The sequence below is a fragment of the Glycine soja genome, chromosome 20 (genome assembly GCF_004193775.1).
Source record: "Glycine soja cultivar W05 chromosome 20, ASM419377v2, whole genome shotgun sequence".
Taxonomy (NCBI): Eukaryota; Viridiplantae; Streptophyta; class Magnoliopsida; order Fabales; family Fabaceae; genus Glycine; species Glycine soja.
In genome coordinates, this window is record NC_041021.1 from 46,191,891 (window position 1) to 46,208,540 (window position 16,650).

Below are 16,650 nucleotides of genomic sequence, written 5' to 3' on the forward strand. Positions count from 1 at the left end.
TCATGGCATGGCCTCTATATCGGCCTTAATCGTCGGCACAAACTGCGCCTTCGTGCTCGCCTTTGCAAGCTCGCTCTCCACGGCATGCAGTTGTGTCGTGAGCTCCTTCCGCTCCGCCACAAGCTCCAGAATGTCCGCCCGTACGCGATCCAGCTCAGAGCTCATGGCGGCGATGCCACGGACCTCGGCGTCACGCTCGGCCTTGACCTCGGCGACAGTGGCGGAGAGGCAGCAGAGCTCCTCTTGAGTGGCGACGAGGTCCTGCTTGAACGCCACATGGATGCGGGCGAGGCGTTGGTTGTCGGTGAGCAGGGCCTGGATCTCACGATGACGAGCCTCGATGCGCTCCTCGAGGGCGCGGACCGTGACGATAGAGGAGGAGGAGGAGGAGGAGGAGGAATGTGCAAGACGCGCCTTGTCGAGGCACGTGAACCAGGAGGAGTAGGGTCTTCTCGCAATCGTTTCCGCTCATTGTTGCGCCTCTCCCTTTGTCCCCTAAAAATGTGATAAGCACTAGGGTAGGGTTTATGTATTTTAAAACGCAAACAACACTGTCGTTTTATTATAAGCCAGGTCCCCTTAGAATGCAAGTAGTTAGCGTGTCGTTAAAAGACTTTATTGTAGTAGTGAAGATTTCAAGAAAAATCATGTTTTCTATTACTTTAATTGATAAAAAAATTATCATGTTAAGTGAGAATACATCATTAAGTCTAAAATCTATCATATTTAATAAGTAAATCTCTTTAATTTTCGTAAGAATCTATGCTTCATATGTAAAAAATAATGTGTTTTTTATTGTTATTTTAATGCCTAAATTTTATAATGTTCTTTGAACGGGATAATTTTTTTTATAGAAGAGTAAATTAGAACTTACTTTTCCATTCAAAAAATCTTATAATATTTAGGCATTAAAATAATGGAAATCCGCATTTTATTGTGTCAAGTACACATTCTTTAGAAAGTTTAATAGATTTATTTACTAAATTATGATAGTTTTTTTATTTAACAATGTATCTCACTTATGTTAAAACAATATTGCCAATTCAAGTAATACAAATCATGAATTTTCATGAAACCTTAATTTTTTTATGAACAAAATTAAGAAAATCATGAATATGTAATAAAAATTGTGGAAAAAACTTGTAACATCTATAAAAAGAATTACGCAATAAGAAATACAATATGGTTTCTCTTATAATAAGATTTTCATATCTAAATAATGTTAAATAACGTTTTTTATACACATAAAAATTCAAATAATATAAATTACATTCTCGTTTAATAAATATTTACTCATTCAATGAATATTGTAAAATTCATGCATTAAAATAATAAAATAAAAAATTCTTTTTTGATGCATCAAACACGCATTTTTAAGAAAAGTCAACAGATTTATTTGTTAAATTATGATAGATTTTGAACTTAATGGTGTACTCTCACTTAATATGTTAAAACAATCTTATCACTTCAGGTAATAAAAATCGTAGATTTTCGTCGTATATTTACTTTTTTTTTGTTTAGAAGAACATAATTAAGAAAATCATGAACATATGTAATAAAAATTACTTTTTTGGGAAATTTTTTTAATTAATTTTCAACAAAAACTTTCTCATGAAAGAAGTGAGAATCTTACCATTTCGAGTTTAATTTTTTTACAATAAAAATATCATATTATTCTTTATTAAAATATATAATATAATAAATAATTAAAATAATCGATAAAAATATGTATAATTTTTTCATTTCTAGAAAACTTATCTAGAGACTTTTAATGTTCAATCAATAAATTTTATCCATTCCCAAGATTCTTAAACATGAAAAAATTTCTTTCCTACGAAACACCTCTCTAAAAGAATGACACAATTATTCTTTTTTGTTTAATTGTTTGTTTTTATTTTCATTTTGTTCTTGAAACACATATTATAACAAGAAAGCTTATGATAAAATCATCATTTGGCACTCCTATAACATAATCAAGCAGAGAGAGACAACAAACAAATTACCATGGGGATAAATTTCAGAAAGTAAAACAGTGTAGAAGAATGAAAGGTAAATTACCATGTTTTTCCATGATGCTTACGTAGTTCGAAAGGAAGAGATAATAACAGCCACATGGGAGATTGGTTTCAGTTTCATCGTAGCTTTCCCTTTTCTCCGTGCGTTCCCCATACTTTCATTTAATATATTTGAAACCTTAAAGGAATTATTGTCAATGAACATGTCAACAAGGGCATGAACACCAAACATAATATGAAAAAAAGAAAAAAAAAGGATTCTACTTGATGAAAATACAAGTAAAAAATCAGTACATGGAGCTCCATGTGGCACATGAGCACCATTGGCCGGTGTAGTGCTCTGTGTTGCCCTTCACCCCAGCAAGTTCCAAAATATTGATGAAACATGCAGAATAACATATCAAGTTTGATTATTGAAATTTAAGAAACTTTTAAAAGTTTTCTTCGGTTATGAGCACTGAAAGATGCATATATATTTCCTCTATTTCTTCAAGTGAAACTCTTTACATTGTAATGTGTATTGTATCGGTTTGACCTTTCATAACCGGAGACAAAATAAAGCTCCATAATAAAGATACTTACGATTTATTCTTGATTTTACACACTTTAACCATAATAATATATTATTTTGATCAAACCCTTAGACATGTTTATTTCTCTTTAAAATCTTTTAGATGTTTCTTTTTGTTTTACGCACGCCTTTTTAAGGAGATCCTTGCTTTATCAAATACTTAAGAAACAAAATACAGGGCAAGTGTGAACGTACTAGACAATAAGGGTTAAAACTAAAAAGGCAAAGGCAAAGAAAGGTAAAGGAATGTTCAATTATTTCTGTAAATAAGAAGAGATCTGAAAAGTCCATGTAATGTTGATGACTGAATCAAGAAGGGTAAAGGCCAAAATGATGACAACAAATGTAAATGTAAAACAAAGCTTTTATTTATAGTTAGTTGGGTTTACTTCTTTAAGAAGCAAATTTATGGGTCGGGTGGAGAAAAACTAAACCCACACATACTATTATATATTAATTTTGTTTTGTTTTGGCAACATTTACAGTATTTATACATTATTGACCCTGGATCGAGCACGGTCGGGTCATTATGTAAATAACCTAACATGTATATTCTATTATTAGTTTCTTGTTTTGGTCACATTGCCACCTCCTCATCCTTTTCTTTTTCTTTCTTTCTATCACGGATACAGAAGGGGTGAGAGAGGCGAGTGAGTATCGGGTTTTTATTTATTTATCAAGTAACGATGTTTGGATATTTACTTTCTATACATTTCAGTAACATCTTCTTTTTTTTTTTTCCTACAACACTTCTCCTGTTATAGCTATATGTATCGAATATGTTATTGGCTGTACAAGAACCATGCATTTTTGTTTTTCAAGTACAGCAATTAATGAGCAACCTCACCTCACTAGCACGTACACTTTTTCTCTCACCCGGACATGATTTTCTCTGTCTCTCTTGCTTCTATTTTCTCACAAACAGAATGACATTAGTATTATATCACATTACATACAACACTCACAGTCACAAAGAACACATGAATGTGAAGACTGAAGAACTTATGCATTGAGCTGGCATGCATGGCCCTGCATCGCATCTTTTTGTTTTCTTCATTTGGTTAAATACCACATTGTGTGTTCCAAGGCCCTGCAAGTCATTAGGATCATTTTATAATAAAGCCTGAATTATGTCATTTGAATTAACTAGCGAGGATAAATGACTCTTATATGAAAATGTGTGCTTTCTATATATAATACGTGTTCTTGTGCGCAGCTGAGTTTCCATGCCACTTCTTTGTTTCTTTCATTTCACATGATGATGATGATGTTAGTTTTATTCGTTTATTCACTGTGTGAGGTCTCATGCATCCTTTATTTGGTTAATGTTTGTCATATATATGCGTCATGTGTCTTCTCTATTTACTTTGTTTCATCAATGCCCTCAGTCCTGTTCGTCTTGGATAGAACCTTCTTTATTATTTTTTTTTACTGTAGTTGCTTTCATTTTCTTAATTATGCTTAGTGAATACAAGAATAAATCATCAACTTTGTATTTAAAGTATTATTCTCTCGAATAAATATTTAAATGTTAAAAATCATCTTCACTAATCTAATATTAAGAAAATGGTCCTTGAACATTAGTAAAAAATGATATTTTTTGAAATTTTGTTTATATATATACATACATATTATTAAGTTAATTAATATAAAATTATATAAATTAATTTTACATATAAATTATGTAAAATTAGTTGCATTTATGATTTTATTGTAATGATTAAAGTGATAACTAATATAAAATTGTATAAAATTACTTGTATGTTTGTCATTTTTATAATAATAATTAAGGTTATCATCAATTAATATGAAAATTAGTTTTAATTTATGTAAAAGTAATAATTTTTTTAAAAATAATTATTTATTAAAAATTAGACATTTAAATAATTACAAAAGAAGAAAAAAAATTTCAGTCTCCTTTATAAGGTTTGGATCCGTCGTCCCTGAGTAAATTAATAAATAAACTTAGATATTAGATTGATGAATATTCAACGATCTAGAGACATTTTATAAATCAAACGTGGTTCATTGGTAACAAACGTGGAACTTTCTCCCTTCCCTTCCGGTGTGTATGACGTGAAAGCAATACGAGTGTATAATAAACATTTTGTTGTTATTTTATTTTTATTTAATATTATTTTATAATGTTAAATACTAAATTGAATCTGTTTTTGTTATCATGTTGTATGTGTGCAGAAATTACTAAAAGAAATAAGAAAAATATGAATCAACATAATAAAAATTTAAAACCATTTTTAAGAATGCTTCCTTTTTATAAAATAATTATAAAGATTGTGGTAAAATTTATATTTCAGAAGTATGATAAAAAATTAGAACAATTAGAATCAAGTAATTTTATGAAAAAATAAAATAATCAGGATATTTGTATCCAAGAAAATAAAAACTGTACGTTATCTAAAAAAAATACCGAACCAAAAGATAATCAGGATCTACTTTTTTATTACTTGATCATTAAATGAATTAATGAAATATTTAAATAGAGAAAAGGTCAGTTGTAGTAATTTAATAGTCATAATTTTTAAAAATATTTTATTATGGCTATTAAAATTCAGCTCTTATAGTTTTTTTTAAAATTAATTAAAACAAAGGTTCAACGATTACTTTGGCAGTAAAAAAAAAAAAACTATAGCCACTTTGATGCAATTCTGATTTAGTTGCCACGAAAGTCTAATAAGATCAATGATAACTACTTTGGATATCTATTTCTAAGTTGTTTATCATGGGAGCCTTTAAATAAAAGATTAAATATTTTTTAAAAAAAACATACAAATATTTTTTACAAAAGAACGTATAACTCCAAGTTTTTCATTGTCGAAGCATACATAGGAACAAATATTATCCTGATCAATGTCAAAATATATTTTCAAAAATTATTTTTATTTCATAGATATTTTCATAATCTAAAAATAATGAAAATCTTCCTTTTCATAATAATTTTGCAAATAAAAGGGGTTAATTAATGTTTTTCTTACCGAATGTCCATACGAATATGTTTGGATGAGATAATTTAAAATTCTAAAAAATTTTAAATTTTGAGAATTTCAAATGCTTCAATTTAAATTCCTTTATTTTTAAAATTTTGTGTTTGGATACAACCTCTCTCTTCAATAATTACAAAATTACCACCAAATCACAAAATTACCTCCGGTTAAACCTCTCCGACGACATCAGTGCCTTGGGATCCTCGCACCTCAGCTAGCTCGACGAGAACGCCACTGCGGCTGCCACCCCCGACGACCGCAGAAACATCGGACTCAGCTCCCCCCGCTGCCATACCTCACGCTCGACTCCGACAACGGGAAAAACCCCTCCTCCGGAAGAACGGTGACTTCATCCCTCTATAATAACTGAACGAAAACACCCTTGACTTCTCCAATGATCCGAATGGCGAAGGCCTCTTGCTCTAGAAACTACTACTCCCTCTTCGGTACCGCCACATCGACGTCGTTGCTGATTCCATCACCATCCTCTCCGACGCCAGACTCCATTCAAATCCAAACGAGTAAGACCTCTTGAGCAGAAAATCCCTAAAACAATTCTCTGAGTTAACGTTAGCCGGAGAGCATGTTGTTGGAGAGGTCGTTGCCGGCAAGCTTGTTGCCGAAAAGGGCAAGGTACTAGAGGTGCTACCAGGTGTCATACTCGAGAGGGATCTGACCGGAGAAGAAGTTGTCGCCGAGGTGAAGGTGGCAGAGGAGGGGCATGGTAGCAAGGGAGAGAAGAATTTCCAAATTCACTCACTTAAAGATAGAATTTGAAATTCTATTCTTTCAACTAACTAAAATCCCTTTTAAAATTCTAAAATTTTGAATTTCTTTTACTAAAATATCCAAATAGTTACTTTTAATAAAAAAGAATTTAATTTCCTATAAAAATATATTACCTAATTAAATTATCCTATCCAAACACACTCTAAAAGAATTATCGATTCTGCTATTTTCAGCTATCAAATTGAGATGCTAACATGGCCATATTTTCACAACAATGGGAAACTGAAAGTCATATGATACACGATGACAAGTTTAAAATAAGTTTAGCCAAAGAAACGAACTACAATTCTTACTCAGAAAAATAAGAAAATATCCGGAAGACTGAGCTTCATTACTCAGTTGTAACTAACTTACACTGATACAAGGGCATGACATTGCCAATTCCTATGGATTTTGGGCCACCATCCTCTTCAAATCCTCATTTTCTTTGCTGAGAACGTCGATGCGAGACTGGAGAATGTTAATCATCGCTTGTGCGCTCATCATCTCAAACCTTATCGTCTCCTTTTCAACTGAAAGCTTCTGCATCTCACTCTGCATTTGCTTGATGAACTTTGCGCAACTTGGAGGCATGGATGACTCAAGATTTTCAGTGTCAAAATCCGGTGCCTTAATTGAAGCAAGGTTGTCCTTTGATTCAAGGGATTCTAGCAGGGAAAACTCCACCAGTGCAGACAGAAAATGTTTTTTCGGTGCAGTGTTGGTGGCTGTGCCAGCAACAGTTGCGGTTGGGAGTGCAGTTGCAGCAGTAGTTATTGTAGAGGAGCACGGATCCTGGCTGGTTCGGACTGAATCTCCAGAAACATTAGAGTTGTTGGAGTTCAAGTTATGACGCCTTCGTTTGTATATTTGAGAGAAAGGCTTTGGATTATCTGTTTGAGGTGAAGGGTAGTCATCCATGTGCTTACAATTATTATCATCCTTTTCAGGTGATGGATACTCAGCCATGCTTTCCCTCTTGCACACAGCTAGAAGATTTTGAGTTTCTATAGGAAGCTTGTTCACATCAAATGGAGCTTTGTTGAAAGATTGAGTGTCCTACAACAATTAAAACAAAAAGACTATATAAAACAGAAGTTGTATTGCAATGGTCAGAACAAAGAAATATTTCTTTATAAAACAGCATATATGTGCGAATAGACATGTTACAAATAAACTTAAGAATCCATCATCCACAATTGAGTCACTCATCTTTTAATAAGTTGTAAAAACTGGAAATCTTAAGAAACAAGAAAGACTACTAAAACACAACTTGAAAAATACACATTTGATGAGTCAAATTCCAAATCAGTGAATCAATGTTGGCAGATAAACCACAAAAATGTAGAAGCTAATTCTTCTACTAATAAAATCAACAGCATCAAACGTTCTTTGTGATAGAAAGGTGACTTTTAAGCTTAAAGGGGAATTTTACCAAACAACAATAAGACTAGAGCTGTATCACTATACTAAATGTTGGGTGCTTTTGAAATTATAGGGATTTAGATAGAGAAGGAATAAAGAGAACAGTAATATCATTTAATATTGATATATGATGTGTAATGATATGATACAGGCAGAGGATAAACCCATATTAACTGGTACTAGACTCCTAATCCTTATCAAATCAAATAAGGAAGCATAATGAAATCTAGAAACCAGTCTTAAAAGGGTGCTATGAATCTAATGATGATGATTGACATCTGCAAGATTTCTTGTCCTGTGGAATCCTTAGGTCTTGCTTCTGAAGACATGATTCCCATAGATTCATACCTTTCTTATTACACACATAAACTTTAGAGTCCTTTCCAATATACCCAAAAAACGATTATAGTGAGCTCAAGATTCACACCAATGGCCTTTTTCATCTCAAATACAAAACTTCAGATTTTGTCTCATCTAAAATTTGCTGTCACTGAATTTCTCCACCAATCACTGTACCAAAGCCTTAGTAATCTTTATCACCCTTAACCAACCAGCACAAAGACATGGAAGACCCCTACTTGAAATTAGAGAAGAGACAGAAAGACTGAATTGTTTCTCTTGACTAAAATGTAGAAAAACTGTACACACATGTATAAATCCGAATGAGGATACACTAATAAAAGAAATAAGGAAACCAATCACAGATTAAAACTGTACACAATCAACCCCTAATTACAATAATTACACTCACGATCCTACTTAATTACAGGTCGTATCTAATCATACATAGCCATCTGTCATTCTTATCTTGCAAGTAAGAATTTGAAATCATTCTGTGGAGAGACCCGTTTAAAGCACATCCACGAACTGAAGCCCCGAAAAGGATGTGTGCGGTAGTTAGTTATTAGACCACTCTCTAACTTTTCTTTGATGAAGTGTTGGTCTATTTTTATATGTTTGGTTTTGTTATGTTTCAGATTGTGTTCAATATTGATGGCAAAATTATTATCACAATATAGCCTTATAGGTTTCTCATACTTTATCCTGATGTCATCAAATATGTTCTTCATCTATAGCACCTCACAAATTCTATGATCCATAGCTTGAAACACTACCTCTGCACTCAACCTTGCAACCACAGTTTCTTTTTACTCCAAGTCACCAAGTTTCCAACCAAGAACATGTAATATCCTAAGGTGGATCTTCTATCTATATTGGCCTGCATAGTCTGCATAGTATTGAAGAATCTTATTTACTGTTTGTAGATGTCCTTCACGTGGATCATGCATGAATTGAGTGACCACACTTGTCACATAAGCAATATATGATCTAGTATGGGCCAAGTAAATAATTCTCCCTGCCAGTCTCTTATATCATGCCTTCTCTATACCTGAGCTCTCCTTTTCACTTCCTATTCGGTGATTCTACTCAATGGACACTCTAGGGATGATAACACTTGTATCCCTTTTTGTTTGATGCATACCCAATGAAAACAGACTTGACAACCCAAGGGTCTAACTTGCAACGATTTTGGTTGTAAACATAAGCAAAGGAAGCAAAACCAAACACATGAGGTGGAAGACAAGTTGTGATATGAGAGGAAGGAAAGAAGGACAACATGTATTGTATCAAAATACTGCCAATCAGGACATGAGAGATTGAGAGGGCAGCCTATCGATCACACAAGTGGTAATTAACATTGCTTCTCCCTGGTAAACTTTGGGAACAAACATTTGGAAGAGTGTGACATTTTCTCTGAATCCGAACCCTGCTGAAAGTGTGTGAAAGAACCTAAGATAGTAGAGTTGTGCAGTCACTTCACATATGCTTTATTTTTCATGCAGTGTTCAGACTTTATTTGAGAAGAGAAAGAACAATGCAGTCACTTTTGAAATTTCATTTTTCTCCGTCTCTCTTCTTTCTGACTTTCTCATCAGGTGGAAAAGGCCTCAAACTCATCTTCTTTCTGACTTTCTCATTAGGTGGAAAAGGCCTCAAACTCACCCTCAACCTCAACTCGCTATGTCACATCATTGTTGCAAAAAACTTCACCAGATGCAAATCTTCAGCCAGTGGCGACATCCAAAATCGACCATTGCTCGACCTTAATGACACCTAAGTTGAGTATCTAGATATCCTCAGTCACATTACTAGAGACATTAAGAGAACTCTTACCAGTAATGGTGATAAACCCTTATTTTATGCATCACATGGTCAAAGAGCAAGTGTAAGATGCCTTATTAAAGGAGATAGATTTCTTTTCTATGGTTAAGAAATCGTAACCAGCTCAAAGAGGGAGAAACCCAAGGGCTTTCAATATCCAAGAAAGGGGTGGGAGTTGGAGCAAGATGAACCCTGAAATGGAACAATGGGTTGTTGATTTTGTGGCAGCGCGATCATGAACAAAAGACAAGATGGCAGCTTGTGGCTTACATGCACCAGTAGCTCTACTTGCGATTGGCAACATATCAGAACTTCGATGACAACATCTATCAGATCAACCAAGGAAGCAGTCAACGGTGTGGCAATGGTGGTGGTTAAGGGTGCTGATAGTGCTACCTTGGTTGTTTGCACTTCTAAAGGTGCCAAAAAAATCCTGTAATGAAGGAGGGTAGGGTTTGAATGCACAAGCAGAGCCCCCTAGAATCGGTAGCTTTAATACCGACTTGAAGATAGAGAAGAAAGATTGAATTGTTTCTCTTGATTAAAATGTAGAAAAATGACCCCCCCCCCCCCCCCCCACACACACACACACACATAGAGAGAGAGAGATCCTAATAAGGCTACACTAAGGAAACAAGACACAAATTAAATGTACACAATCAACCCCCTAATTACAATCACAATCCTACTTAATTACAAATAATATCTAATATTATCATATACAACCACACCAACACCCCTAACACCCATGATTGTTAAAGTCATCTAGGTAACTTGGTTCTGTGATATTTAGGATGAGATACCTATGGCTTCTTTAATTTGTTAGCAACAAAAACATTATCAATCCATGCAAGTTGCAAACTTATCATAACTAATGGCACCCTTAGTATTTACTCTGGATAATATCCAAAATTTTATGGATTTTATCCGTTCTATAAAGGAACAATTCTTCCCCAAAGTTCACTTTTCCTTACCAACCTAACTCCTACAGAGGTACAACCTCACAAAGAAACCACAAAATTTTCTAAGAATGCAAAAAAGAAAAGGTAAGGTCCTCTTGGTCACAAACTCACAATTAGGACTCTCAAATTCTCGATGTTGGGTTTGTTGGTAGAGCTAGAAAGGTTGTTCCTTGAATATCTGTCACTATATAAAATCTTTGTACATTTATTTCAATGGTGCAAAATGGGTCTCTTTAGTACTCATCCTTTATAGCCAATTTGTGGATTAAGGTTGTTGGAGTTGCAGCATCTTCTTCATCATTGTGTTGATGGTAACACCACGCCCAACTAAATCAATGGCCTTGGACAAACTTGATAACCACATCTGGTTTTGTCTTTGGAAGGGTTCACACCTTCACAGTAAAGAGGAAGGCCGGTGAAACAGATTAGTTCCTACAAATGTACCCACAAATTTAAGATCTTTCATTTTCACCTTGTTTCAAGCTAAAATGGCCCTTCACTCTAAAATGAGTGCTTGCTCAATTCTTTCCAATTGTCTTTGGAATCCAATTGGTAGTTTAAAGAATCCCATAATCTTCCACAAACTCTTAAATAGAACAACTTTCCACAATTCCACAACCTGCATTGAGAATTTTCATGTTGCAAGATTCCTCTGAAGATAAGTATATAAGGTAAGAAAAAGCAATCACCTATCTTAGAAAGGTCAATGAACATCCAACATTCAAGATGAAAAATCGTGCCACTCAAAAGCAATCACCCATTCAAGAAAGCAATGTGACCAGAGAAAGATGAAGTATTGTGTCACTTGAAAGTGATTCTGGCATACAGTATCTACTAAAATTTTATTAGTGCATGTATCGATTTTCAATGGTCAAAATCTTGGTCTTTTGAAAAACGAATAGCAAAATCCACTGAATCAATTGATCATTTTTATTTGAATTGAATCAACTTATATATAATAGACTAAGACAAATACCCAAAAAAACATAACTTACGGCATATAATTTTTTAGCTTTGGAAAAAAGAAAAAGAAAACATTAAGACAAAAATAGACAAAGTAGGAGAATATGAAGGATAAAGAATCCACCTCGGGGAGAAAAGAGAAACGGACAAAATACCGATGTAGCATGGGGAACACTATTATTGCACATTTACAACTGACATATGATCAACATATTAAATTGAAACTGACTGTTATATTACTATTGTTTTAAAAAAAGAACAAAAGAATCATTATGGCAAAAAGGAAGAAAATACAATGAGTTTGGAGGATAAAGAGTCCTCCTTAACAAGGAAGGCTCAAAATAACTAGAGTAAAAAAAAAAAAAAAGCAACAAAGCTTCTCAAACCCATGGCAGAATGGTTTGGGATTTGTTGCATTTTTTTGCAATAGCAGTGCCATGGCCACCATGGTGGAATGATGTGGCAGATTTTTTGCCAACCACCATAGGCATTTTGTGAAGGGAGGCCAGCTATACCGATGCCATTGGCCGCAATGGCATGTTTATATGATGGAAATTGGCCTTCCACCATTGATAACACTTTTTTTTAACGAATAATCAATGATCGTAAATAAATTAAATGCAAAGCAACAATAAATTTATTCCAAGATGAATCCACAAAATTAATTATTAATAACAAATATTGAATATAAACCCAAAAAACTTGGAGGGAACTAACCTGTACAACACCATTTCTCCCTTCAGCGCATAAAACACCACCATTGCCTTCAACACGTGGTTGGTGGGCAAAAGAGCGGTTATCCACATGGTCTGCCCCTGGAACCATTCCTGATGCGTCATCCCACTCTTCTTCAATGAAGGGCGCATACCGTTGCCCATTTGGAGGTCCTATGTTATTTTTGTGAAACACTCTACACAAAACATACGCATCCTTCTCCATCGAACAGAGAAATGCAAAAAAATTATTAACCATTTGTAACATAATAACAATGTCCATATTGCAGTACATAGCAAGCTATTCTTTCGACATTTACTAAAGAACAAAGCTCAAACACCTGCATCCAAGTGTCATATACACAATTTTCAGTTCGCCAGGGTTCGGGAACCACATAAAATAACTAAGCTAAGCTCCTCATTTTATCAACAAGAAAATGGGAAGAGCTCACAGTTGCAGCAAGGAAACAGCACAAATCCACAGTTTAAGCCTATCTCAGGCTTCAATTTCTAAAAATTAATTCTGTAATCTCACTCACCTGAGGCTGAGAGGATCCAGTCCCAGCCCTCTCAAGCTCCTCTTCAACAAGCCTGTACTCATGCATGACCCAGTTAGTCCTCTTCCCATCAGGAGCTCTGCCACTATGAAACACCAACGTTTTCTTCAGCCCCACGGTCCTTTGGTCATGCCTCACCGGTCGATCATTCCCAGTGGCTTTCCAGTACCCTTTGCTGGTAGCCCTGTTCATCCTCCCACCATTCCCATATTTCTTGTCCAATGCACTGAAAAAATACCACTCCTGGTCCCTAGTCTTCAACCTTGACTTGTCTATTCAAACATTCAACCCACAAACATCCACAGGAGTCAAAAAAACAAAAACATCATTGAAAAAAACCCAGAAACCCCATTAAGGTAAAGCACTTGAAAAACCAAAAAAAAAACCCAGAGAAATAAAACAACAAAGATTTCAAATTTAAGCACAGAAAGGTGGAAATAAAGTGAAATAAAGTGGAAACAGAGGGAGTGACCTGCTAGGTCCCAGGGTTCGCTCCTGTATATGTCAACCTCAGATATGGCATCAAATCGGAAGCTTTTGCCAGAAACCTTGCGCTTGAGGTAATAAATAACAAGCTCCTCATCAGTTGGGTGGAACCTGAAGCCTGGAGCAAGAGAGGTAGGTGGTGCTGGTGGCGGTGGCGGCACTGGGTTCACTGTGGTGGTGGCAGTGGTTGGTGGTGGGGTTGAAAGGCACATAGTTTCGCGACCCATGTTGGAGAAGAAGCAGCAAAAGGAGTGTGTGCTGCGGTGGATGGATACGGTGGATTAGGGCTTCAGTGGTGAAGTTCCCTACGCCAAACGGAAAAGATGGGTCTTTGATTGAGGGTCAAGCAACAAAAAGAGGGTACCTTCAATGACAAGAAATTCTAACACTTGGTGACCTCCAGGGATTGAGATTTTATATTTTTCATCTTTTTATATTTTAATTTCTTCCAAATGAAAACTTGTTTTTAGGTTGCATTGTGCTGTCTTTTGAAACTCAACAAATCAAAAATAATCTGACCCCTTTATTTTGTTTGGATTTTTTTTTACTTTAGTTGGATTGCATACTGTAAATGAATAAAATAATTAAATGGTGTGGATATGGATTCAACGGGACTTTTTGGGAAAACGCAAGATTTGGTTTTTCTTTTCTCTTTTACCGTTTTACTGCTATCGAATTCGGAAGTGAATAAATGAGCTGATTTCCTTCTTTTTATTCTTGGGAGGAAATCATTTGGGACCATCCTCAGGCACATTTCCCATATATGGCCCATTCTTATTAGGGTTATCATCTTGTTTCAGGACCAAATAAGCATTGTGCCCCTCAAATTATATTATTCTACTTTTTTTTATATAGTTTTATACCTCAAACATTTTTTTTAAAATTTTTACGTAGTCATTTTTTTATATGGTAGTTTTACATGCATACTTCATCTTAGCAAAAAATCTAACTCATTTTTTTACATGGTAGTTTTATAGCCTTTTTGTTGTTAAGAGGAGTTATGAATTTATGATAATGTGATTTTCTTGTGACGAATTTTTTATCTTTTATGCAGCATAGTCGAGTTTGTATTTGAATTATTCTAAATCGATAGAAGATTGTCGTTAATGCTACTGGGAGTTGTTTCAAGCTTTAATGTACAGTTGAGATCAAAGCAGGGGGGGTCGAACTGTTGCTGGTAAAACTTATTAAGTTTAGGATATGTTCGGTTAAGAATAGTCCTTAAGTCAGTAAATCAATGCCAAGAAATGTTGACTTATATTCGACTTAAGGGCTTGAATTAATAGGTTCAATATAAGAAGCGTGAATGTGATTTATTCATAAATTTATATTATTTTGAAATTTGTTAAATGTTGAGTTATTAAAATAAAAGCCATCTAAATCAATGGTTCAAATAATATTGAATATGACTTTTATGGTAAAGTTTGTAAAGTATTTAATGCTAAGAATTCAATTCATATTTCATATTTTCTGGTCTTTTTTATTTTTTATTTTTTATTAGATTGATATGTATGATACGGGACAAATTTAACTATTCTTATCTTTTTTCCTGAAAAAAGCGGGTCAGTTTAGGTTTAAAAAAGACAGGATCAAAATTTTAAAATTCATTCCCCAATCTTCATTCTCCTCAGATTTTTTAGGTTCATGGAAACTCACAAATCTTCATTCTCCTCAGATTTTTTAGGTTCATGGAAACTCACAAAAAAGTAATTATTTTTAAAAAAAAATCATTAAGCTTTGAGTTATTGAAATAATGGTGAAATAATATTAACCATGTCTTTTATGATAAAAAATTTAAAATATTTAATGCTAAGAATTCAATTTCTGTTGGAATGTTTTGCCTTTTTCATTTTTATTAGTTTGATATGCACGGAAAGGAATGAATTTGAATATCCCCGTCTTTTTGCTTGCAAAAAATGGTGGGGTTAAAAAAATTATAAGATTTTTAAATTCATCCTCTTCCATGTGAAGCTTTATTAGGTTTGAAAAAAGTCCACAAAAATCCCATTACAATAATTTTAATTTTATTGAATATTGAGCTATTAAAATAATAAAATGTCATTTAAATAAATGATCCATATAATGTTGACTATGACTTTTATGATAGAGTTTGTAAAGTATTTGATGTCAAGAATTTAATTTTTGTCTCGTAATTTTCTTCTCGTTCTTTCTCATTTTTATTAGATTGACATGCATGATAAGGGACAAATTTAACTACTTGTCTCTTTCACATTTGATTTTGAAAATCAATTTAATCCGGTACAAACCAAATTTATACATACATGTATTTTTTATTTTTAAATTATGAATTCACTCACATTTTTATTTATTTTTAAAATATTGCATAACTTACTTATGAAAAATATATTTAATGAAATATATTTTTTCTAGTAATTAGTAAAATAAAAATATATAAATATAATTATCAAGTTGCTTGAATTTTTTTAATAATATATATTTTCAGAGCTATACTACAATCAGCCATACAATGATTTATAAATGGGATATTTAGTATTTTAAATTATTTCCTACTATATTTATTATATATATCTCATAATTCATTAAACATATTCTCTAAAGGAAAAAAATAAAAAATTGATACAATCCAAACTGCTTAAATTATATTGGACTAAATCAAATTTAAATTCTAAATGAAAGTGACTACATGATGAATCAAGGAAATCAAAATAATTGAATTCAATGATTTTTTTTCTAACCAACTCAACCAAACCCGCAAACATCCTAAATAGAAGTGTTTTTAGGCATGCCAAAAAAAAGAAGAAAAAGAAGTGTTTTTAAAAAAAAAGTCTCGAATAAAATCGTTTCTAAAAAGTATTTTCACTGTTATGGAGTAATTTGTTTTATCTCAATCTTATACATTGAACATCTTATTTGTATTTTGTATTCATTTAAAATATATTTATAAATTTTAATTTTATTTTACAACTAGTCTAAAGAATTTTTTTTTCAATCATCTCAGACGACTATTTTTATCTTTATCGCCATACTTAATCTTCTATACTAC

At 33.4% G+C, this 16,650-nt stretch overlaps 2 protein-coding genes across 2 annotated transcripts; both read right to left on the reverse strand.

Moving 5' to 3' along the window:
* LOC114402164 (protein FLX-like 1) lies at positions 1–5,881 on the reverse strand. The gene is made up of 2 exons (XM_028364672.1): positions 5,762–5,881; positions 1–414 (listed from the first exon to the last, which is right to left on the reverse strand). Exons 1-2 carry the CDS (start codon positions 5,879–5,881, stop codon positions 1–3), a joined length of 534 nt encoding a protein of 177 aa, XP_028220473.1.
* A 654-nt stretch (positions 5,882–6,535) lies between these two features.
* On the reverse strand, positions 6,536–14,054 carry LOC114403671 (NAC domain containing protein 50-like). The gene is made up of 4 exons (XM_028366773.1): positions 13,612–14,054; positions 13,122–13,411; positions 12,587–12,799; positions 6,536–7,415 (listed from the first exon to the last, which is right to left on the reverse strand). Exons 1-4 carry the CDS (start codon positions 13,850–13,852, stop codon positions 6,762–6,764), a joined length of 1,398 nt encoding a protein of 465 aa, XP_028222574.1. The 5' UTR covers positions 13,853–14,054; the 3' UTR covers positions 6,536–6,761.
* Positions 14,055–16,650: the final 2,596 nt, after the last annotated feature.